This window comes from Priapulus caudatus, unplaced genomic scaffold, assembly GCF_000485595.1.
Source record: "Priapulus caudatus unplaced genomic scaffold, Priapulus_caudatus-5.0.1 Scaffold21, whole genome shotgun sequence".
NCBI classification, from domain to species: Eukaryota; Metazoa; Priapulida; class Priapulimorpha; order Priapulimorphida; family Priapulidae; genus Priapulus; species Priapulus caudatus.
The window spans coordinates 817919-842650 of record NW_014577082.1 but is presented as its reverse complement, the minus strand read 5'-3'; the positions used below and the strand labels follow the sequence as shown (position 1 = coordinate 842650).

Genomic DNA, 24732 nt, shown 5'->3' with positions numbered 1-24732 from the left:
GAATCGTTTAGCAGTCCTATTTTATGTTATTCATGTATACTTCTTCAAGTTCTTGTCTTCTTCTATAGAGTTGGTATCGGTTTATTACTGAATGATCGATGAACACAGGTAGAAAAGTAGCCAGCCGGTGGTCACTGCTTTCGATCTCCATCAATCCAGTTCAGACTCGTACTGATCAATGTCCACTAAGCATTCATCCTCCTCTCCGTCATCGCCGGTGAGGTACAGCGTCGCGTCGTGCAAACGTGTTTCTCCAACGTATTCCGCGCTACTGTCGGGTGTCGTTTTTGGCGGCAGCACAGATGCAACGATGGCCTCGACAGCTTCCACGGTGGTGCCCTCCTGCTCGAGCAACATTTCAACGTAGTGACGTGCCGCGAGCGAGTCGAGCGCCTTCGCGATGTCCGTTCGCCGGCTGGCGAGAATTTTCAAGATGGCGACGGACGTGATCATGCATTGCCGCGGGTGCAACATGACGTTGTGACTCGTGAGATTGAACGTTGCAACGAGGCATTTCAAGTCACCCATCACACTATATATGGTGATGCCTACAGGCAAACACTCCTTTATGCACCCGGAGAGCTTCTCGAAGACAATTTTTCGTCGCAGCGCCATATGTAAATGCGAGTCAACGGGTGGGAGCACTGAAAACTCTCCTGCATCGTGGTGTGGAAGACATGTAGGCATTGTGCATCTTTCACTGGGAAAGTCTGCAGCTTTGACTGAAGCCACGTCGGGCTGAATTTTTATTGAAGTCAAAGGAGCCTTGCTAAATTCTTCTTTCTCGGAGTGTGATGGAGCTTTCAACTGAACAGCCTCCTTTGGTGATTGTTCAAGTATTTTTGGATGACCTGCCACTGCAGTTTCGTTTTCAATCGGTGGAATTTCAATCTGCAGAGGGATTGATTGGTCACTTTTTACAACAAACTGGTGTGAGGATTCGGTCCACCACTCTTGCACATTGCGTTTTACCACTGCCGAAAGATTGTCTGCTTTTGGCTTTATGACATGTTTAGTAGCTCCCTTTGGTTGCAGCATAGGGGCATCTATCATTTTCACCTTTCTTTGCTGTGCTGTTTTCTGATGGGACTGCTGTACTGTCTGAGCTTTCAAGTCTTGGTTCTTCATGCCAGCTGCAGATTTCACAATATCTATGTCAGTCTGAGGCGAATCACCAGCTGCAGCTTCACCACAACTTAGAGAAGGCGCCTTAAGTCTACCATCTTCGGTACTCTGTCGTTTATCACCACCTGCTGCCCCATCTATGTTATCAGGCTGTAAACGAATCACATTGGAAACTTCGTTGAGCATAGCTGTAGCATTGTCAACAGTTGTTGTGTCACCATGACTTTGGCCTAAACAGTTTTTAGGTACGACTTCCATGGATGGCATTATGTCAACAGTTAGTATTTCACCCACAGACAAATTGTTATCATCAGTTTTTCCGACATTGGCACCAAACTGTAACTGCTTATTACTTTGCTGTCTATAACTCGTTTCCGACACGGGTGTCTTTGTAGATAGTTCATGTCTAGGACTTTTATTCTGCTCATTTGCGATAGGTTTTGAAGGAATGTGCTTCATCTCACCTGATATTGACGTTTGCTTGAACTCTTCACTAAGGTTGGGAATTGTCAGTGGCTTGGTTTCGTCGGAAGTATTGTTCCAGATTACATCTTCACCCTTAATAACAACATCCTTAGCTTTCTTAGTAATAGGTAGAAGCTCGATAGGAACATCAACAGGTTCCTTCCCCCTCACCCACACGGGAGTTGTAGGCAACTGCTTTCTGTAGAACATGGATGCCTTGTAGCAAGCATTGCTGCAGAACTTCCTTCGCTCCGTCAAGTCGTAGACTCGGTTCAACGTAGCCGAAATGTGATACCTCTGCTTGGGAATATCTCTAAGTTTGTCACAACATAACGGATATCCGCACTGCTTGGCGACCATGCGTTCATCCACCACATCGTCGTAGTGTCTCGGTTCAAGAAATCGAGCGCAATCCTTGAGGAAATCGTCGGTGATCGGGTCATCGAGTAGCCGCTCAATGATACGCTGAGCGTTACTCAAACTGTCCTGCTTCTGCTGCAGTGCAATTCTTATCTGCTCTCGTTTTGTCTCAATGGCTTTGGGATCTATCGTCTTCCTGTTATGCGACATGGCTGGACACAAGCCTTCTGCTCAGCAAGTGGCGACGTGACCACGAATACACTGATCTGTAAAATGCAAGTTATATATTATTACATGAGATTCAGGCCTTCTTTCACAGTGTTCAATGATATTTAAGTCATATTAGTATAAATTTATTTGAACAAACACGTACACTGGAACAGAACACACAAACTAGTTTCTATATCATCATATTATCTAGATTGTGCAGTTAAAATCAACCACAGCATAATTAATAACCAGGCACACCTATACTCCTCAACAGAAATCGCACACTTGCGCAAAAACTGTTAAACATGTCTTGGTGTATAAAAGATGTAAAATATAACATCATACTCATACGCATAGTCATAGCATTACCATTACTAATACTATTACTATTACAGTATTAGTATTACTATTACTCAGCAATACAAAGTCCGTGCATAGAAAAGAACCGCTCATAGGGTCTATGTCCCCCAGGGTACTGCCGGAACGTACCCTGGGTACGGTCCGGTATACCGGAACGTACCCTGGTCACTATTTGATATGGTTAGGGTTAGGATTAGGGTTAGGGAGTAGGCGTAGGCGACTCCCTAGACTCGTTAGTGGAGTAGGCGAGGTACGGTCCGGCATATTAGATAGTACCAGGGACCGTACCCAGGGTACGCTCCGGCAGTACCCCGCGGGACATAGTCTCAGCAAAAGAACCAGAAAAACACCAGAAACAAGTGCCGCATAGCGACAGCGCTCATCTAACGTCTACTGCGGTGACTCTGTGGTGGAGTGGTGGGATTCTAGTAAACCCTGTTAGTCCCAAATGTGTTCACATACACGCCGAAATAGTGGAATGCACAGAGATGGTATCAGGAACCTTCTCAAAAGAATGTTCGTTGGGATCGTTATGAAAGTTGCCACGAGATGGCGCATACGTTTAAGTGTCTTCAGATTAAAGATGGAAGCTCCCATCATTCGTAGTAGCAACAACTATTTGCAAGACAGATTAGGTAAGCACTCATCCATTTACCTACGCAAGCCTACAGGCTGCAAATAGAGAGCTGCCACCTGCAACAAATTAACGCAGGCAAAAACTGCCCCAACACATGCACTCATTGCACTGGCAGCAGCCACTGGCAGTGGCAGTGGCATGCGTTACATGTAACATACTGACACTACAGAATGCCATATAAATTATACGATTTAAGGAGCATAAACCTTCTTTAACCAAATTTAGCTTTTGAAATTTCACTGTGACATTGTAGCCTCATACATCCAGGCATGTATAGATTCTACTAGCAAACCCGGCAGTCAAATTCTTTCTAACAGACAGTCAACAAATCCATGTTTAACCCTCCTCTTGAGGGTCAAAAGGTTATCCGACACTTACTCTTCGCATGTCAGCAGAAGGGACATTTCATGGTCCTTTCAATAAAGCCATAAAAATGCTAGGTCACCGCTGAAACAAAAAAGTTTTCCAATCGCTCCGTCAGACCATGTCCTCAGAAAATGTCTAAAATCTGCCCTGTGCCCATTGACCTTTGACCTGTGACCTCCAATTTCGGCACAGTGATGGCTTTTCCTACCATGATGCTATACACCGACTATCACAAGCCTAGGTGGAGCCGTTTAGATTTGTGCCGCAATTCTGCATTTCCTCCCTATACCTTAAGTTAAGGAGTGAATGTTCCCCCTTCTTTTACACCTCTTGACCTTTGACCTTTGACCCCCAGCTTCGACATCCCAACTCGTTTTGACGATCCCCCCCGATGTGCCGAATATCGTGACCGTACGTCGAGCGGTTAAGATTTGTGCCCAACTGTTGACGCACGCACGGACGATCAAGCGATTCTACAAGCTGCATCTGACTATGTCAGATGAGCTAAAAACCAACATGGCAAAACCTCGGGAACAGCAAGAACAGTAAAACTCCCCAAAATGGGGAAACATGAAAAATACGCAAACGTCACACACCTCCGTGATGGATGTCGGAAGCTGAGAACAGAATATAATGTAGACTTACCAACACTGGCACCAGTCATAGAACCAGACAGTGAGTAGATTCATTCCGCGAGCAGCGCACACACACAACCAAAGAATCCCATACAGACTATGCTGCCCCCTATAATAACATTTTATCGAATTCCGAAAGAGGGCGCATTATCAAGCAGGATTTCTTGAATGTGTAAGGTAAAATCGTAAAACTTCAAAAATATTACAAAATATACCCAACTTGACTAGTAGTTTTATATTTTTTATGTACATGTATTGTCACAATAAACTAAGGCTTCCTTCATTTTCTATATAGCTCGTGGAAATGCTAAAATAGCAAGGATTATTATTAATTTGGCACGGTGACTCAGGGCCATGGGAACTGAAATCATTGACATTACTCATTAGCCTAATCAACACAACAAAGTTCGCACGCGTAATAAAAATCAAATTATTATTAGTATTACTATTAGTATTACTAGTATTAGTCTTAATGTTACGTAGTATTACAACACCAACTTGTTTGCTACCGATTATAATTAATATCATTCACTGCAGGGCTCTAATTAAGCGACGAGAAGGGCAAGGCAATTTTTTTAAGGCATGTGAGAAATCGCCTTGAATTTTCTCTAAAATGGAAGGGCACAGAGGCAATTTTAAAGGCAGTGGCTACGGGTACGGTAGCCGTATCTTAATGTCTCGAGGCTACAGGTACGGGAGTCCATTCGCTTTCATACTTAACGAGACAATGATGGCGGCGGTGGCGTCAGATTTCGAAATAACGCCTTGGGAAATAAATTCACGATTTGAGAGTTTAGATGAGCTAGAACCCTAACCCTAACCCTAAACCTAACCCTAACCATAACCCTAAACCTAACCCTAACCCTAATCCTAACCCTAACCCTAAACCTAACGCCAAAAAGGTGCTTCAACGACCGACGGCTACCGTACCTCTAGCCACTGCGAATTTTAAAAGGCACCAAGGCAACTCAAAATTTGAGAAGGGCACCAAGGCACTTTTGTAAAATAAAGGAAAACTCATAACAAATTAGTACATCAACATCGTCTTGCTTTTCATGTACAAAATAATATGCCCCCATGTAAGCTTACACCGTAACACCGACCCCTGTACCCTCCTCTGCTAATGGAAGTACAGTAACAAGAAATTTTACATGCCCGCTATCAGGAGTGAATAATTATCCGATGCTGTTATTATTCCCTGCGCGACTATCGGTTTTAAGCTCATCATTGCAACTACAGCACGCACGCACACGTGTTATGTTGATTCGACTAAAAACGAAACTACCTAGGGCAGTAGATTAAAGGAAACGGACGGCAATTACACAAAAGGGCAAGGCAGGTGACTGCCGTCGGTCGCGTTGGATTTTCAGGGGCAGTACGGCGATTGATAGGGGCACCGACGGCAATTGCCGTCGGTGCCGTTGGTTAATACGAGCCCTGATTCACTGTATTTTAATTCGACTGCAGTATCGTATTAGTAAGCCATTGATTGTTGCACCATCAGGCATCACTACAGAATGTCTTGTCTTGTCTGATAGTTAGGCTTAACCCTTGCATTCATGTTATAACTAGACCTGTTAGCAAGGAGTTATTTTTGAAAGTTGACAAACTTCATACTGGCATTACTACGCATGCGCGAGAACTATGCGAGATTGAAGGCAAACACATGTATGGTGATATTACACGACTAGCATTTCAGTTTCAACTGTTCAATGCATGTCATTTTGGGTTTTCCACATCCCCGTTGAGTAGCAGTTGCAGTATTGTTGTTTATTTTGTTTGTATCATGAAATTTACAGTGTTTATACAGAGTGAACTAGCTACATGCTGCGGGGCCTACCTCACTCGACTCCCGCCACGAACTTGAGTGTTATCTCTCTAGACGCCCGAGACGAACTCGAGTGCTACCTCTCTAAACGGCCGGGACGAACTTCACTGTTACCTCAGCCCACTCCCGGGACAAAACTCAACCGTGTCACTCCCGCCTCACACACCGAGTCAGCTGTTCGTTTCTCCCGCGCCACTCTCCGCCGCTAGAGGCGGTGGCTAACCAACCCAACATGGCTGCCCCCATCTAGGGACTCGACTATCCACAACAACAATTGGTGAGCAGGCAAAACACCACGAAAACGCACACTAATAGACACCAGACATCACAAATAATTATACAATCACAAATATGGAACATTAACCCATACCCTGCCCATGGTTCCCAGTGAGCTACCTCACAATTACCTAGCTGGGAACCATGGTGACCGGTGCCACCGCCACACAGCGAACGAACGTTCAAATTATAATATGAAAGTTGGTATGGTATGACATAAAGTTTATTGTAATTACATAACAAGTAAAATCGTATAAGTAATTATTTTCTTAGAGACATAATTATGTAGTTGTTCAACATTTTTCATGGATGTAGATGTTTTTTTCAATCGATGGGGATCAGGCTATGTATGTAATGGCTATGGCTATTCCCAGTTATTCTCAAAGATGTTACTTGCCCTTCTGAGACCAGTCTGCAACCTTGCCAGGCATGTAGCCACATGGCTACATGGGCACACAACACTACATGTTTTTGCATTGTTTCCTCCTGGGGTCATTATAGTTGTAGAACTGTAGATAATGTGACCAACCTATCAGTTCTATCAGTCCTATCAGTTCTTCAGAACCTCTATGTACAGTGGTTCCTCAGTTAAGAAAACTATTGTTGAAAAATAATTGTTATAGGAAATACATACATGTATGTATTTGCCATTCATTCAAAGGTCATAGGAAATTCTATTATTTAGGAGAATATATTCAAGAATGTAGCTCTTTCCACATGCTTTGCAGGACAAGCACTAAATAAAATTTATCAAGTCATCTGAATTCCTATTGCTTATTAATGGGTGTAGCTGATTACCTAAGGTGCACTAAATTTATGAGCCCCCTAATTGACTAAAATTGGCAACAGCATGATACTATATAATTTACAGTTCAAAAATGTAGTATTAATAGGAAACAAAGAGGGCAGGGTTACGGGAGAATATTATAAATAGAAATTTTGTTAGTCACGTTGATATTAACCATGAGACCAAAAAGTAAGACAAATGTTGAATTTACATGAAATATCGAATGTGCTCTCAATGGTATAGTGGCTCATGTAGAATGTTTAGAGGTCATTACACACAGTTTAATCTGTGTGGTGTAAATATTATATGTCATCTATGTCATGTTTCATGGGGATAATGACACAATAGAGATTGTTGTGTTTCATAGTAAATTAAAATGCAGTTTAGGTTCCCATATCATCTCTGCTTTTATCAACTGTTATCTACACTGATCTCTGGTCTTATTGCCTGCAGCTATGGAAAGGATTCTTTACTTTACGCATTGCTAGGTTGCGATATTTATCTAGATCAGAATTTGTATTTCATTGGCTTTAATATTTATCAATAATATACCATAATGTCTGTCAGTGATATTCTCATAAATCTTTCGTGTCTTCTAAGGGATAAACTTTGTAGTATTGATAAATTTAGCATAGTATTTTTGATGTTGCTATATTTTTAATAGCCTTAATGAGTAAAACCTCCATGCAGAGTCTTAGTGTGGGATGTCATGTTTGAATAGCTACTATTCTAAAGTCACGACATCTACCCTGGAGGATGCATCTGCGCACTGACTCATGCACGCACACAGTGACACATGCGCGCATGCCCCACCCACGCACGCACACATCTTTCCACCATCACCTTATACTGTCTGAAATTTGTCATGTAAATTCATGCAGTAACTTTGTAAAATTCTGAATGCGGACTCTTTTAGTATACCATAATCGATGTCTGACTGTGTGGAAATCTACGGGGTGGCACCGTAGAGAGAAGATTACTCAGATAATATAATTTTTTCTACACTTGCTCTTTCCTCACACATCATCTTAAAACTATTAGGTGGTTAAAGTAGCGCCTGTACATTGTGATTCCGGCGTTGGGAAAACATGAGAGTGTGTAGGTGGTGGTCAATTTTGCTCTGGATTAGTTAAGTTTGTGCTTTTGGCTGTATCATGAGCCCAGAGCTTGCACACACTATGTAACCAGCAACGCATCTGGTAAGCGCGCCACTGCAAATGTTGTGATGTGACTATATTTAGCCGTGCCAGTCTGTATGTACTGTTGTTGAACCCTGGGTGGGTTTTCCAGCTGTCTGAGAGTATGCCTTGGCATGTCTGCAAGTATAGGCATGTTAAATGTCTGCTAACGTCTCTCTGTGTACGTATATGAGTACATGTCTGTGATTATCCATGTGTGTGTCTGTGAGTATCATATGTATGTCACATGTCTACTAGTATCAGAAGTAGATAATAGGGAACCTAGTATTATCTACTTCTGCTAGTATCCATGTGTGTGTGTATTAGTATGTATGTCACATGTCTGTGGTTATCCTGTGTGTGTATGTGTGAGTATGTATGGCACATGTCTGTGGTTATCCTGTGTGTGTGTGTGCCTGTAAGAATGTATGTCACATGTCTGTGGTTATCCTGTGTGTGTGTCTGTGAGTATGTATGTCACATGTCTGCTAGTATCCTTGTGCGTGCGTGCGTGTATGCGTGTGTACAGGAGTGGTTGAAGGTTTAATAAAAAATTTGGCATATATATTATAGATATATATATATATATATATTCTTTTAGTATAGATCATGCATACACATAAAGACGTGATATTTTTACTGATGTTTTAATCAATTAACTGATTACAACCATATAATGTTTCTGAGCAAATGCGTTTATTTCTTGCACTGTGCTTGGGCCAAAACAAAATATAGGTGTGGTTACCGTTTCATGCCGAAAAAAAATAGGGTAGGTAGGTAGGGAAAACATTTTATTTTAATGAAACATTTTATTTACGAACCATGTCCGAAGGATGTGCGTTGTGCCTTTTGAAGCAGGAACTGTCCAATTCATTTTTTTTTTTCTTTTTTTTTTTACTTTAAAGAAAATTGACAATAAAATGTTTAGGGTCGCTGGGAATAAATAGGGTCGGTCGGGAAACGGTAACCACACCTATATTTTGTTTTGGCCTTAGGTGTTCTATGTGCTCTGAATTTAAGTGGGTAGGTTCTTGGAGTTTAAATCCCAAATGACTAGTTATGGTCGTATTGAATACGAAATGGTAGTAGGGCACTGGCATGTTGCTCCATGGTGGGTTGTCAAATCTGATGGTTTCATGCTACAATTCAGACTACGGAATTTTGGGTTTTGGGACATGATTTATACATAAACCTTATATGTACCTGATATTCTCATCCACGGAATACTGTTAGTGTATACATGGTGTACGCGTTTTATAATTAGTTATATGATTTTTTGTGTTTGTTGTTCTTTTCCATGTTTATAGAAAATGTGTTTAAATGTTGGTAAGATAATACATAATTGCACATATGTTACTGAAGCACTCTACGACATTCCAATGTTTCTGAATGAACTAGTAAGAGTTTTTCTTGGCAGGTGGTGCATCCCTGGCAGTCTGCTTTAATCTGATCTAAACACCATCATAGCTAGTTGGTTTATTATTTTCATTATTGTTTTTAATGGATTTTATAGAATGGGAAGGCGTGATTATATTCTTAACCCCAAGCTCTTACACACGTTGTGGTAGTGACTGACTGTACAAGGAGGTAGCTAGTTATTGAACTCTAGCTGGCCTTTCTGTAAGGAACTACAGTAAGTGCTATGGCCACAAAAGTTAAGCCATGCATGGGCAGAGATGTGACATGCATTTGTAATATCACTGACGTTGCAAAGATCTCGTTCGAAATGTTTCCCAGCTAGCCCAGGTGTAAACATTCACTTGGTTGGTATTGAAATAGATGTCCTCTACTGTTTCAGGGGTGCGAGTTCACTCCCTGTTGGTTTCCTGTTACTGTGAAGCGAAACTGACAACATAGCCGTCTTCTGCTGCCGACATGTTCCCATAGCAACGAGGTGTCAGTTTGAACAAAGCCTCTAAGCACCCTGGTTCATTCAAGGTAAACACAGCAGCACTCTTCTATCTTTTACGTAACCATTGGCAGATTTTTGTGAATATGTTTAGTGTTTGTTAATCTACTCATTTTATTACTTCCCATTTAGCTAGACGTTAGTGTCAGACCATTTTCACTAAATGATTCATTATACTATCACAGGCTGCCTGGCACACGTACCATCTATCACCGTTAGTGTGTAAAACCTGCTATCAAAGCCTCCCTGCCACATGTAATGTAACTGTTTGTGTGATATAGATATATGTCTTTCTGGCCTAAATGTCATCGCTGTCCTCTGTTTAATGCATCATCATCGTCTGTGGGACCCATATACCATCGCCATCTCCCTGGCACACTTGTATTATCAATGTCTGTCGACCACATATGCTATTATTGTCTCTCTGTTACGCGCGTCATCATTGTTTGTGTAGACCACAAACCATCACTGTCTCCCTGGCACACGTGGTATCAATATCTGTGGACCACACGTGCTGTCATTGTCTCTCTGTTAAATGCATTGACACCATCATTATCTCTATAGCCCACATACCATCACAGGGTTCTCCAAGAGCACTTATAGCCTGGCGGCCCGCCAGGCTATCGTCGAGCCCCGCCATCCTAAAATGCACCTGCCACTCTAAATATCATAGCCGCCATGCTAAAATTAGCTAAAAAATGCTAAAACTAGGACCGTAAAGGCAGCCCTGCCATGCTATAATGAAAAATCTTGGAGAACCCTGCATCACTGTCTCCCTGGCACAAGTGTCATTGCTGTGTGCCAAACATCCTATCATTGTCTTTCTGGTTCACACGTCGTCGTTCTGCATAGCCCACGTATCATCATTGTCTCTCTGATAACTGTGCCATCAGTCTATGCCACACACATCTTTCATCATTGTCTCCCATGCGTGCACGTGTCATCGTCTTTGTGTTACACGTACCATCCCAGTTTCCCTGGCACACGTGCCATCACTGTCGCAGATGGGGTCGTTGTCGTATCAGGTACTAAAGATATGTACCCGAGGTAGTTTTAGGTTGTTTAGTATTATGTTTAAATATTTTTACATGAGGTATGTTTAGGGTTAGGGTCAGGGTTAGGGTACACTTCTGTAGTACAAGTCTGGTATACTTTGTGTATACATATATGTACCTCGGGTACATATCTGTAGTACCTGATACGACAACGACCCCTTGAGCATCACTGTCTGCCTGAGACGTGTACACCACTATTAAGCTTTACATACATACATGCCCTTGCTAGCACACATCCCTACAAGCCAGCCCTTCATACCAGCACCTGTGAAAATGATAATGCACTCATAGTCGGCAATGTGCGATCGCATTTTTGCTCTGTCCGCAGATTCGTCACCGACAGACTCGCTCATCATGGAGAACCTTCGCAAGCACCTTTCGTTCGGCGGGTCCAACTTTTATAAGGTGTCCAAGTCGGTGCCGCCGGTGACGGGGGTGACGGCCGGCGCCCCGCCGGTGGCGGCGGAGGGCCTCGCGCAGTTCCACGCGGTCGTGGCACCCTCCATGCAGGCGGATGTGCAGGAGATCGCCGTCAGCGCGGGCAGCTTTGTCGACGAGCTGAATGCACTCTGTGGAGCTGGCTCCCAGCTTGTGCTGAAGCTCGCCGCCACGCTCAAGCTGTCGCCCTACTCAGAAGCTGCAGGTGGGCCGTGTGGAGGTGTCTGTTGGTGGTGGTGGTGGTGGTGGTCCCGTGCATTGTTGTTGTTGTGCACCTATGTGGAGTGTAGTGTGTGCGTGTGTGCGTGTGTGCGTGTGTGTGTGTGTGCGTGTGTGTGTGTGCGTGTGTGCATGTGTGCATGTGTGAGAGCGAGAGTGCGTGCGTGAGTGCGTGTGTGTGTGTGTGTGTGGTTGTGTGCGTGCGTGCGTGTGTGTGTGGGCGTGTGCGTGTGCGTCTGTGTGTGTGTGCATGTGTGAGAGCGAGAGTGCATGCGTGAGTGTGTGTGTGTGTGTGTGTGTGTGTGTGTGCGTGTGCGTGTGCGTGTGCGTGTGCGTGTGCGTGTGCGCGTGTGTGAGAGAGAGTGCGTGCGCGTATGTGTGAGAGAGAGTGCGTGCGTGCGTTTGTGTGTGCATGCGTGGATACATTTTAATTTATCATTTTTGAGATCAATGCAAGTTTATTGTGAAATCTTTGGTAGTGGGGTGGGGGGTCTTTAAATATAGTATAGTATTCAGGGTTTGAGATTACCGAATCGTAGTCGAGTCCTTGGTCAAATACTGAGTGTTTTAGTCTTGGTCTCCATACTTTGCATCAGCGCACATGGGTGTGTGTGACTCACTCAAAATCATAGTGTTCACACATGGATGACGGGTGAAGTATTTGCTACTGTTTTTCTCTCCACTTGGGTGCGTTGCTAAAATTAGCCTATGCGCGCCGCTTAAGGTGTACGCAGTCTGTGCTTGTCTAAAGACAGTGGTTGTAGCTCAGCCAAGTAGTATCCACAGTGAAATCGTGAAAATAGTTTCAGTTTGACATTGTTGCTATTACTGTCTGTAGCATAATAAAATACAGTTCTTATTTCGTTTAGTTTATTTTTGGTTCATTCTTCGGGAATTTTTTATTCCTAAAATCTTCAAAGTCGTACAGCCAGAAGCTGGGGGCAAAGCCCGCTAAAGCTGATCATCATAATAACCATAATGATGACCATCAGATCAGATCACCACTTTACCAGCCACCAGCACCCCCACCACACACCAGGATTCCCAGCTAACACCTCACTGCCATCACATTGACATAGGCTTTGATGTAGACTGACAAGCGACCATGGAAGGTGGTGGGGGCAAGGGGGTGGAGTTCAGGGATTTGTACAATTTTTGATTCTCATGATCGCCATGTATGGCCATGTGGCCGAGACGGCCATGTGGAAGATAGGTCTGCGCCCAATTTATTGTGTCTGTACCTAACATGTTTGACCCTCATTAAATAAAGTTTTTACTTACTTACTTACTATGGTTGGGTGCGTGCTTGCAAGCGAGCGTGCATGCATTCGGGCATGTGTGGGTGCAATAACAGCATGCTTGCAAGCAAGCAAGCGAGCATGTGTGCGAGCATGCATGTGTGTGTGCGTGTGTGCGTGTGTGTGTGCGTGCGTGCATGTAAGTAAATGCTATACGTTGCTCTCTCTGTATTTACAGGACAGCTTCATCATGTGTGTGTGTGAGTCAGTACATGCTATACGTTTCTCTCTCTCTGTATTTACAGGACAGCTTCAGCATGCTCTGACGCAGCTCTGTCAAGCGGTGAGCGGCTCCGGCAGCCACTTCAGGTCAGAGCTGGAGAGCAGCCTGCGCACGCTGCGCGGTAAACTGAAGTCGCCCATGCCAGAAGATGAGCGGTCGCCAGAAAATCTCAAGGTACTGTTCGTTGGGATGTCCTGCTTTCTCACATACTGGCAGGGGTGAAGTCGATGAATCGCATGTCACATCGACTGTCATTTGCTTTTAATTGATCGTTGTTGCTGTCTGGGTGGGTGTAGCAACGATTGTTTTGTTATGTATTGTAGCAGTTCTTCATCAATGTATATCATAGGTCATATGGTTCAGATCTGTGTCATAGTAGCATTTCCTCAGTTGGGTAATCAAGCCAGATTGTTTAGATCCAGATCGTAGTTATTGTTCAACAGTATTGATGCACTTTTGTAGTTATACGTCGATGCAGTTCTTCAGTTCTGCTGTTTCGTTTGGTTGCACTTGTGTGGTTATGAATCGATGAGATACGTACTACTATGTCAAATAGTAGTTCGCACATTCGTATGTCGCGTGACTGGCGAGGTGTGTATGTCTTTCAGGGTATTAGCCAGGGATGAGTATTGTGGGAGTGCAGAAAAAATATTTGGGAGTGCAATTTTTTTGTATGTGTGTCTTTAGATCAATATTTTAGGCCGTGCTACACATTTGTGGCCGTGCAGTTTCAAAACTGACTGTGCAAATTACGGCTGCACGGCTCGCTGGCTAATACGTTGGTGTCTTTGTTTGCAGCTCATCGCTGGGTGCCTCGTCTCCTTCATCCAGCTGCAGTGTCAGCTGTGTGCATCCGCCCAGGAGGTGCTCGAGCGATTCTCGCGCTGCACGACCCCCGGCGACCTTGCGTCGAGCCCGACGCGCACGCCGGACCCGGCGCCCCGCAACCCTGCCCACGCGTCTATGCCTAGTCTGGCCGGCCAGGCTGAGCAGATGGTGCAGGGCCGGCCGCCCTCCGGCAAGTCTCGCGACTCCCTCCAGAGGGCGGCGTCGACGCAGTCGCTGCCCGCGGGCGACGACGCCGCGCAGAAGAAGCGCCACCTGAAGCTGGTGGGGAAGGTCAGCGGGGGAGGGGGAGGAGGTCAGTACCACGCACCGTCACCGGAGTACGCCGGGGATGCGGCCACGCCGGAGGCGGAAGCCGAGCAGAAACGGGAAGGGAGGGAGACTCGGCAGGGAAACAACAGGGTGCATCCCGATGTTACGCCGGGTGAGTAAGCGAGTCTATCCGTGGCCGGTGTTTGCTCACTTGTATTCAATAATGTGCTTGAATTAGGGGAGGTGCATTGGATTACATACTTCTTTTGGGCGATAAATTTTCTGACGAAGTTCATCGCCTGTTTGCGAATTCAATGGAGAAATGTGATTCGAGTTGTGCAATTTGACTTTTTAAACGTTTGTTCTGGAACGCTACACAATACAGGGTATTACTGTACGAACGTTTGTTTTTTTACGTGTGTGTTTTCTTTACTTGTACTGTATGCAGTCAGAAAGGCAATCGGCTAGATATTACCAAGAGCTAATAAACACCTAGAGTGTACAACGGAAAAACGGGAAAATAGTGCTATTTCACGGCAATATTATTCTACTTTGCCTGCGAGTCTAGAATAATTTTATGGTATTTCATTAAGCAGAATTCTTTGCTCTCTAAAACAAGACCAACTGCTTGTCAATACGATACTCCTAGCTAAAAATGGATCGTAAACCTCCCCTCCCACAGGCCTCACGGTGCCTCGCATCCACAATATTCACTATCCTTCTCGCCTTTTGCGGGTCTGGCTATCGTTTTTCGTCGCCGCTTGGAGAGCTGATAATTGATGTCACATGCCCAAATTTGGTACTCTTACTACACCATATAGTAACTGAGCTGCGTTGTAGAGACTTAATTTAGAAAACATTTCCGGCTCTATCATGACGGGCATTGGCCGCGCTAAGAAAGATAATGGGAGATAAGGGCATAGGCGATGCCCCCGAAAGTCACCGATGATAACCGAACCGCCGTTCATTCATAAAGTTATCGCGGAAAAAAAAGAACTCTCACGAAGCGACCTTCCTAACCCGCAAAAGGCGAGAAGGATAGTGAATATTGTGGATGCGAGGCGCCGTGAGGACTGTGGGAGAGGAAGTTTACGAGCCAATATCTCAGCCTAGGAGTATCGTATTGACAAGCAGCTGGTCTTGTTTTAGAGAGCAAAGAATTCTGCTTAATGCAATACCATAAAGTGATTCTAGACTCGCAGGCAAAGTAGAATAATATTGACGTCAAATAGCATTATTTTCCCGTTGTTCCCGTTGTACACTCGGTACACTAGGTGTTTATTAGATCTTGATATTACTCATGCTGGTTGAATGCACTTTTATTTGCATAATTCTTTATCCTGTTTACCGTATTGATCATCTAGACGTTTAGTTTTGTATACAGGTTTCACGTGCCGTAAACGTCAGTGTTAAAAATCCTGATTTTAGTGTAAAACAATATATAGTAAAGTGTTAGGGCTATAGATTTCAATATGAGTATTTATAGTGCTATAATTGTATCCCCCGCGACGAAGTCGGCGGGGATACTATGGTTTTGTGTTTGTCCAGCCGCCGCCGCCGCAGACACTTTCTCTTCTGCTCTATAACTCGACCCCTAATTGACCTAGCGTGACCAAACATGGTCTACTTACACATCTTGGGGAGAAGGTGCGCAGCGTACCAAAACCACGTCACTACGACCTTTATTTGACCTTTACCTTGACCTTGATCATATTTCTTTTCTGCTCTATAACTCGGCCCCTAATTGACCTAGTGCTACCAAACTTGGTATACTTACACATCTTGGGGAGATGGTGCACAGCGTACCAAAACTAGGTCACTGCGACCTTTATTTGACCTTTACCTTGACCTTGATCATATTTCTTTTCTGCTCTATAACTCGGCCCCTAATTGACCTAGTGCTACCAAACTTGGTATACTTACACATGTTGGGGAGAAGGTGTGCAGCGTACCAAAACCAGGTTACTACGACCTTTATTTGACCTTTGCCTTGACCTTGAGCATATTTCCCTTCCGCTCTATAACTCGGCCCCTAATTGACCTAGCGCTACCAAACTTGGTATACTTACACATCTTGAGGAGAATATGTGTTGCGTACCAAAACCACGTCACTGCGGATTTTATTTGACTTTGACCTTGACCTTGATCATATTTCCCTGCTGCTCTATAACTCGGCCCCTAATTGACCTAGCGCGACCAAACTTGGTATACTTACACATCTTGGGGAGAAGGTGTGTCACGTACCGAAACCAGGTCACTGCAACCTTTATTTGACATTGACCTTGACCTTCATCATATTTCCCTTCTGCGCGTACCAAAACCCCTAAGGCCTAAGGCAACCAATTTTAACATACTTGCACATCTCAGGCAGATGAGTTGTGTAACAAACCTTTGCCTTTGTGACTTATTTCACTTTACCTACCTTCTACGTCCTTACAGAGATATTTCATTCATACTAGATTACGGGGGATACATGTAGTTGGCGACAACTGCCCTTTCTAGTTTTTTATCGAACAAAATGAGGTAGAGGATAAACATATATTTCTTCACCCACTGTGCAACTAATATGAATTATAGTAGAATAACTGGTGGGCCTAGATCTTCATTAGGTAATTTTGCTATTGCATATTAATTAACAGAATAATGCCGATGTTTATAAAGAGTTGTCCTGTCTAACTGTCATGCCTGTTCTGTCATGCCAAAAAATTACACCTGTATGTTTATTTTGGTAGTGATTTTTGCCAATGTGCTAAGGCTCTGTACAGTTCATCATCTTATCGACGCATGTTCTCTTATCCAGCTGGTGATGAGATCCAGGATGTGATTGACTTTCTCTCTGGTTGCCGTGGGCAACAGCCTCAGTACCCACAGTACTTAGGATGTCAGATGGAGAATATACCAGAGCATGAGCTGCAGAGTTCGGTAAATAAATATTAATATATATATAATATGTATGTATAAAGTTAAATCTGTGTATAACAGCCACTCATTAGGGAGCGCAATGAATGGTCTATATGAACAGGTGGCTCTTCTATACAGGTTGACAGCTGTTTTAAATTTTTGACGTGTAAGACATTTGTCATGATGCATATTATTGCTTTGTTTCCTACTTTATGATTAAGTATTCCACTCTAAGGGAGAGAATGGAGAGGTGAAGGCAGGGGAAGATGGTGAAGAAGGAGAGGGGAGGTTGTATATAGAGGGTGAAAGTAGAAGAGGTCGGGGAAACGTTCAGAATAAAATAGGGAGAGATATGCTAGGAAGGAGAAGGAGAGGGTCAAGACGCCAGAGAGGGGAAGCTGGAGGGAGGCTGGAATGAGTGGGGAAGAAAGGGACAAGTTGGCTGATAATCTGGTAAAAGGTAAGGAAGATGCTGAGAAATCGTATGGAAAAGAGAAGGAGAGGAGATAAGTATGGTGGACGAGGAGGGAGTGAGAGGTGGAGGGAGATAAGAATAGAGAAGGTAGTGGTGAATGAGAAGAGAAAGGGTAGGAAGAAGCTGGAGGAGAAAGGAGAAGGTGAGGGTTGCCTACACACTCCACTCTTAGTAGGATCGAATTGGTATCAGTTAACACAGGTTTGACATTGCTACGCAACTGAATTAATTGTATCAAAACTAGATGAGACTAGAAAACGAATAATAAATAGGACTAGAATGCACATACCAGTTTATAGTTATGCCAAATATTTCGCATAATGTGACTGATTTTTCGAGATTCGTGGCATGCAGCTTAATTAGTGCGAAGTAACGATGCATGAATCGTCGGCAGGACGGCTTTCGGCCGAGCGAGATCATGCTCAGACATCGCACGCTGGCGACGTCGTACAGTAACAGGAGTGCTGAGATGAGGAAGCGAGAGCTGGGAGTTGCCACGAAGCCGCCGGATCCCGGCCGGCAGACGTGGCCACGCATGCCGCAGCGTGACGACCCCTACGGGGCGTACGGAGGCGGCGGCGGCGGCGAGAGCTCGAACGAACAGGTGAGCATCCGACATGCAGTCGAGGGTCGCTCGCGAGTTTCGTGTGTATCGGATATTTAGTTGATTATATTAGTGCCGTCATGATTTAACTAAATAAATTGAAGTCAACTTGAATAAATTCAATTTTAAGAAGGTCACGCACACATTTACATGCACCTGCTTTTGTTGCCGTGTAAGCATCTGATGAGTGCAGTCGAGAGTTCGCTCGCGAGATTCCTGTGTATTGGATATTTAGTTGATTATTATTAGTGCCGCCATGATTTAACTAAATAAATTGAATTCAATTTTAAGAAGGTCTCAAACGTTTACATGCACCTGCTTTTGTTTCCGTGTGGGATGAGCAAATGCTGAGTGAATGTTCTGTGTGTTTTTTACAGATGGAGTTTCAGCAGTACATGAAATCGGTCCAGCACATGACACTGACCAGCGGTCATCCATACGGCAACCAATTCTACCAGTCACTCTTCCAGTGGCCCCACCCTGGGAGTCTCGACCCTCAGAAGATATGGACGCCACAACCAAAGTATGTTTTTTGCAATCCTACTAGTGCAACTACATGGTCATCTGCTGACATGGTGGAAGCTCAAAGCTTTCTCTAACTGTGCTGTAGTCGGTTTGGCTCGCCACTGTTGTTAAATAAGTTGCATTTCAAACCGTTGCAATAAGTTGCATTGCTAAACATTTAAATCACTTTGTAAATACAATTAGCAAGCTTGTATATAACAGTTAGTCAAGGGACACACCAAAAGTGAGCTTTTTTGGTTGGCATCATACTATTTTTGTATGCACTTGTCTCTTTTGTATCCTGCTTTTTGATAGGGAGTTCCAACCCGTTTTGATAATCTCATCACATTTCATGTTTCATCAAATTAATATAATTTCACAAGGTTAATGATAGTAATTTGTGAATGCTTCAGTGGGGTCAGACTAAGTTACAGTTGCATGGGGGTGTTGGCTTGCCGTTGCAGTAGCCAGCACTGGGCAGGAAGCTTGGCTGGCAGCGGGCAGGAGAAGGACAAAGACAGTGGCAGCTCGAGTGACGAGACGTCATCGTACAACGGCCATGACGGTGACGTGTTCGCGGTGGCTGGAATCCTGGCTGGACCAGACCTACTGGCTGCTGGCAGTCATAGAAGGTGCGGCCTGCGTGTCTACCGGTAGATTCGTAGCGGTCAGACAAACGACGAATGGCGCAGAATGCAATTAGAATTCGTGTAAAAAACCACCTAATTGAGTAGTTTGGCATGGCAATTATCAATTACCCATTCTCTTTTACAAGTAGACGTCACAGCAGCAGCGATGGAATCGGTGAGGGGCCTGTGGAGTTGGTGAGACGAAAGAGCGTCGACGACTTGAGAATGGTAAGATCTTTGTACACTTGTACCCTGCTAAGAGTAAGACTCGAAGCAATAAATGTAAATTGTACATTCTTCACAAGAATGAACGCAATGAACTAGTAGATAGTTCGTATGTCTCTATGAATCTTGATCGAATCGTTGACCTGTGGCTCTGTTGTCTAGCGGAGTTATGAGAATGAATTATTGTAAGCTGCATGACAGATCTGTTTTGTTGCAGGAAGCCAAGTCGACTAACACGTGGCCCCCACAGCAAGTATGGGGAAAGACTGGAGTCACAGCAAGTCCTGGCTTGATGCCAGGTGCCGTAGACGCCAGTGGCTCCACACCGTGGCAACAGAACGAACTACCACAGGGTGGCTTTACTTATTTGCCGACTTCATTTGGCCAGCTAACCTGATCGTCTTAGGATGCAGTTTTCTTTGCTATCCTTTGCTATCCTGCGCCTATATTTTGCACGGGACTGCTATGCCTTACTTGCCACCATATCTCTGCACCATTTTTTTACATCGTAATTTTACTTGTGTGCTAAAGATGAACACGTAGACTGTGTGGGTATGCAACATACCCATGTTGATCCTCACGTTATATGCCTTGAATAATCTCTTATCTATTCTGTGTGTGTTTGCGTGTAGGTACGCGTTAACGAAAATGAATCGTTGTCCCCCACTCCACGTGTGTTGGTTCTGTGCGTAGAACCGTACGCATGCAATTCGGTGTCGTAATCGCTATAGAGTGGTCACAGTCGCTGTACTGTGATCACGTGATGAGAATATATATCACGGTTCCCCGTGTAGTAGTAGACCCACCGCTGGCGGCGCAGTTTCTCCTCTGGTGAGTCATAGCTCGGTCTGGCTTAGTTAATACCTGATCGACGTAGGTGTAGTGAGTAGTTTAGGGAGCTTACGTTACATCGTATTCTCTCAACGTGCATTGGGCTGAATAATTTTTGGCATCAATTTTTTTATGGCAGAGAGTACATGGGGAACTGTGAGTGAATGTTTTTTGTGAATATCGGGGTCTGATTATAGGGTAACCTATTCATTTCGTTGGTCGATGTGGTGAAACAGGCCAATCTAAAGCATCCACCTAACCCTGCACCCTTGTGTTTGCCATCCCGCGGATGTTGTTTTCATTATGAGAATTTGCGTGATCACATGCAGACGAGCTGACACGATGACGTATTCGTAGTTTGTGGGACTCGCTGTGTGTATGACAGGTCGGTCTATGAGACTGGCTGTAACCTTGAGAGTACGAGCTGTGCTCAGACTCGTGCAAGTTCTTGTTTGGGTGGGTGTATCGTTAAATATATACTGACTGATTTTAGTACTAGCGTTAAAAGGTTGTGCGTAGCATTACGATTGTATTCACCCGGCTGTGTTATGGCAATATATATTAGAGTCTCTCTGAGTGCCAAGGTGAAGTCCAGTTTGAGGTTGAAAACAGGAAGACATAAGTGACGTGTCTAGACGATTGTAAAGGTGGAATACATCTGTGAAGAGGGTAATTACGTGCTAGATAAGAAGATAAACGAGATCAATCAGCAAACCTCAATGTATCCCTAATGCAGTCTGCCAGTGCGATTAATCACCAGTTATCAAGTGTGATTCATTCTAATATCTCGGAAGCACGTGTACACATCTAAAAGTAGAGTATGGTTAAGGTTTAATGTTTCTGTAGCTGGTGATATAGAAAGGATCAATGGAGTCGAACGTTTTTCCATTGCATCACAGAAATTAAGCAGTCCAGAGAATTCCTTGCTAGGTACACGTCACCATGAGCTCATACACTCGGTGCTAGATTTCATTTTAATGTAACATTAGCGTAGCACACATCCAATTATCATGCCATTTATCAGTAGACAATCATGTACACCAAGATTAGATTGACAAAAAAAACTGCACAAAAGACTTAGCAGGTTGAAATATTTCATCGAAATTTCTGCTAGGCATTGACAGAAGATATAGCATACCTAGCTTGGGTCTACAGGTTCATATGCTTTCCTATATGAGTGTACTGATTTCAATACGATAACTCAAATGATTATATATAAAAAATGGTATCTTTCTTGTATCGTCTGGGATCTCTGGCCTTTGGTTTAGGGTTTGCATCAACCGTACTTTCTGGAAGTAAATACGTATACACCGTCATCTTAGTTGATGCAATTGCAAGTGTATCTTCGGGACAGTATTGGCCTACTACTATTGGGTGATCGCCGCAGAGAAAGGCAGTGTTCGTACTGCTACAGCGGTACATGTGTGCGTACGCAGAGGCAGAATGAGCTCGGTTCGTGACAGAGTACAGTACAGAAAGTAAATTGCTCATGTCTGAAGCGCATAACGATGCCCGTATAACGCTCTGCGTACGATAACATTTCTGTCAGTGTATCGTTTTCCTGGTTTTATATTAGCCGTATAACTTTATATTATGTAGGTGCGCCGCACAACATCGTCTGTTTATGGTTCTACAGCCATCTTCGGGGTTTCGGTAAAAACCTGCCGTGTTTCTGTGAAACTGCGGCGACAGCTGAGCGGTAATGTGTTGAGGATGCTGTTGTTGCATCTTTCCTGTGCTTTTCCTACAGTTATAACTCATTCGTATGTTCATCAGTTGGTACCATGAGAGTAACAAATAAGTAATTCATAAATGTGATTAGAATGTGTAAGGGGTCCACGATAATGCATGGCAAATGTCTACACCAATTACTACAATTTCCTCAGGCATCAGAATCATGGCTTCGCCCCCATCATACGCACTCACGCACACGCACGCACGCACGCACACACAGCATGCGCGTACACTGGCAGTGGCATTCACTGGGTAGTGAGGTGGGCAATGTATCTTCGAAGAAGGTGCCATCTTAACGATGTGGGCAAGGCGAGCAGTGTACCTGCCTATTATTTTCGTTCGTCCAGCTGTTTCCTGGCAGCCCATCTCTCCGAGGTTGTGACGAAATGGTCTCAACACACACGCACACGCGCATGCACGCGCGCGCGCACACACACACACACGCGTGCGCACAACACACACGCACAGCACACAGACACGCACGCACGCGCGCGCGCACACACACCCGCGTGCGTCTGACGCTCGGCATTAAAGTTTTAATATATATCAGCTGGCGGATGTTAAAGTGATGCTATTAAACTTACCAGTTCGCATGGAGTTCATTAGATCAGCTCTGGTTGATGAGGGTTGGCAAGAGATTTGTCTGCTAAAAAACCTGCGCGGATGATAGCACGGAAATAGTCGGCACCCCGTTACTTAATGTCTTACTGTAACCGTCTATAACTCAAGATAGACACTCGTCAGCCTTTCACGGGGAATGCGTGTAAGCATTTGTAAAATACAGGCGTCCAGGATTATTTGATGCGGGCGTTGGTGTTTGTTTTCACTAGCGGAGACACTACTGTAGCTCATCTAAACCCCGTGAATGGAGGGAGAGAGGTAGAGACGACAATCTCGTGCGTCGTATCACGCGGTATTATCATTATGCGATATTCAAAATGCCATGCCAAAGTTTATTTGTATTCGATGATAGCAAAATGTGTTTGTAGTCTAGTACTTTAGTGTGGTCGGTTAAGGTGTGCACACTTACACGGCTCTCGCGTGCTTGCCTAGCCACCGCATTTTCTTCTTGTTCAAGGAGTAACAAAACTTTGCGTGCCACTGCCTATGTCTAGCGGCGCAGTAACCACTTCAGAATCTGACGTATGATCAGGGTTGTAGAGAGCTGTGTAGTAGTGACCAGGTCATGTGAAGGTTGGTGTGGTCAAGATCAAGCTCAAGGTGCAAATTAGGATATAATGGCGCAGCTCATGTCCACCTATTTTACCATGTTGTTTTCTAAAGTCAGAATTAAGTCGTTGTCCGAACATTGTGAGTAATGCGTTCGGCTTTAATGAACGAGATCCATACGTGACTCAGGATGATGTACCTCTCTCTATACGCACTTGATGACTTGTACTTCAGAAAGCGCGTTGCTTACTTGCCTGTCTGCGGCGAAGACTATGGGCTGTCGTTCATCCCATCGCTTAGGCGTGCCTCTTAGCATACTCACTCTATTCCATATACTTAAGGTTGTTATCCTTTACTATCTTGGCGGAACAGCAGTTCACGACAGCATGTAGTTGATACTCATTAGTGAGCGACCAGACTTGTAGCTTCAGTATTCTAGTGTATGACCTTGACAAACTGATGACTCTACGATCGCAGGCAACAGTTGTTAGGCAACAAGGAGTTTGAAGAGCAGGTACTCGTTCGCTTCATTATATAATCACACACACGCGTTGGGGCTCGACTCAAAATAAAGACACCCACAAAACTTATTCTCTCCTATGGAATAAGACACGATGACTCTTTATGTGACGTCCAGCATGGAATGGAAGCGGATTCTGGTTGCTCCCTAGGGGAGCGAGTGCTGAATGTTTCGTCGAAATTCAATGACGATGCGTTATCATTCTTATTCATGTGTTAGAACGTGTTGGTGTGTTCGTGGCTAGCAGTAAGCTACACTTCTCTATCTACCTGCATATTACGGCTAGAGACGCTGCTCTGCTAATGAGCTAGAACTAATTGTGGCCATGCTACTGCTAAAGGTAGTGTGGTTATGGTTGCAAACTCAATTAAATTTTAATTATGGCAGTTAGACCTATTTTAATAATTGGTTGACCATTTTTCTACTTTTGATATGAACGGACATAGGAGAATGCAATGCAAGCTCATGAAGTGTAACACTCCAGCTGTTTTAAACTTGAGTGAGATTTATGTCATGCGTGTTTTTTTCAACATCTGCTTCAGACTTAAAAAAATGCCATCAGCCACATCTTGAATGTAATGCTGACATTGTACTCTTCAACGTGTGCTTTTGAAAAAGAAAGTTTTATGCTTATGAATTGTTTTTGCTGAAAGAATGTCTTTTTCTTTGTAT

General features: G+C 44.1%; 2 protein-coding genes across 5 annotated transcripts; one reads left to right on the top strand and one right to left on the bottom strand.

Annotated features, from left to right (window-relative positions):
• Positions 1-4: 4 nt before the first annotated feature.
• On the bottom strand, positions 5-4256 carry LOC106812835 (putative RNA polymerase II subunit B1 CTD phosphatase rpap2). The gene is made up of 2 exons (XM_014816819.1): positions 4169-4256; positions 5-2216 (listed from the first exon to the last, which is right to left on the bottom strand). The coding sequence occupies exon 2, from the start codon at positions 2158-2160 to the stop codon at positions 151-153; it is 2010 nt and encodes a 669-aa protein (XP_014672305.1). The 5' UTR covers positions 2161-2216; positions 4169-4256; the 3' UTR covers positions 5-150.
• Positions 4257-4278: 22 nt separating this feature from the next.
• On the top strand, positions 4279-24715 carry LOC106812732. 4 transcript variants are annotated; one of them, XM_014816711.1, is made up of 11 exons: positions 4279-4335; positions 10026-10165; positions 11520-11834; positions 13392-13543; positions 14168-14639; positions 17268-17389; positions 18238-18447; positions 18825-18970; positions 19419-19583; positions 19727-19808; positions 20023-24715. In XM_014816711.1, exons 3-11 carry the CDS (start codon positions 11546-11548, stop codon positions 20200-20202), a joined length of 1818 nt encoding a protein of 605 aa, XP_014672197.1. In that variant the 5' UTR covers positions 4279-4335; positions 10026-10165; positions 11520-11545; the 3' UTR covers positions 20203-24715. The 4 variants fall into 4 exon arrangements, with proteins under 4 accessions (XP_014672197.1, XP_014672190.1, XP_014672172.1 ...); XM_014816704.1 differs by having other exon boundaries at positions 19416-19583; positions 19730-19808; XM_014816686.1 differs by having other exon boundaries at positions 19416-19583.
• Positions 24716-24732: the final 17 nt, after the last annotated feature.

What these genes read in the sequence shown, in the direction of transcription:
- LOC106812835 (XM_014816819.1), bottom strand. Translation starts at nt 2,160, where the DNA reads ATGTCGCATAACAGGAAGACGATAGATCCCAAAGCCATTGAGACAAAA.
- LOC106812732 (XM_014816686.1), top strand. Translation starts at nt 11,546, where the DNA reads ATGGAGAACCTTCGCAAGCACCTTTCGTTCGGCGGGTCCAACTTTTAT. An exon ending in GCATCCCGATGTTACGCCGG is followed by an intron (nt 14,640 to 17,267) that starts GTGAGTAAGCGA and finishes TCTCTTATCCAG; the next exon opens with CTGGTGATGAGATCCAGGAT. An exon ending in GCGAGAGCTCGAACGAACAG is followed by an intron (nt 18,448 to 18,824) that starts GTGAGCATCCGA and finishes TGTTTTTTACAG; the next exon opens with ATGGAGTTTCAGCAGTACAT.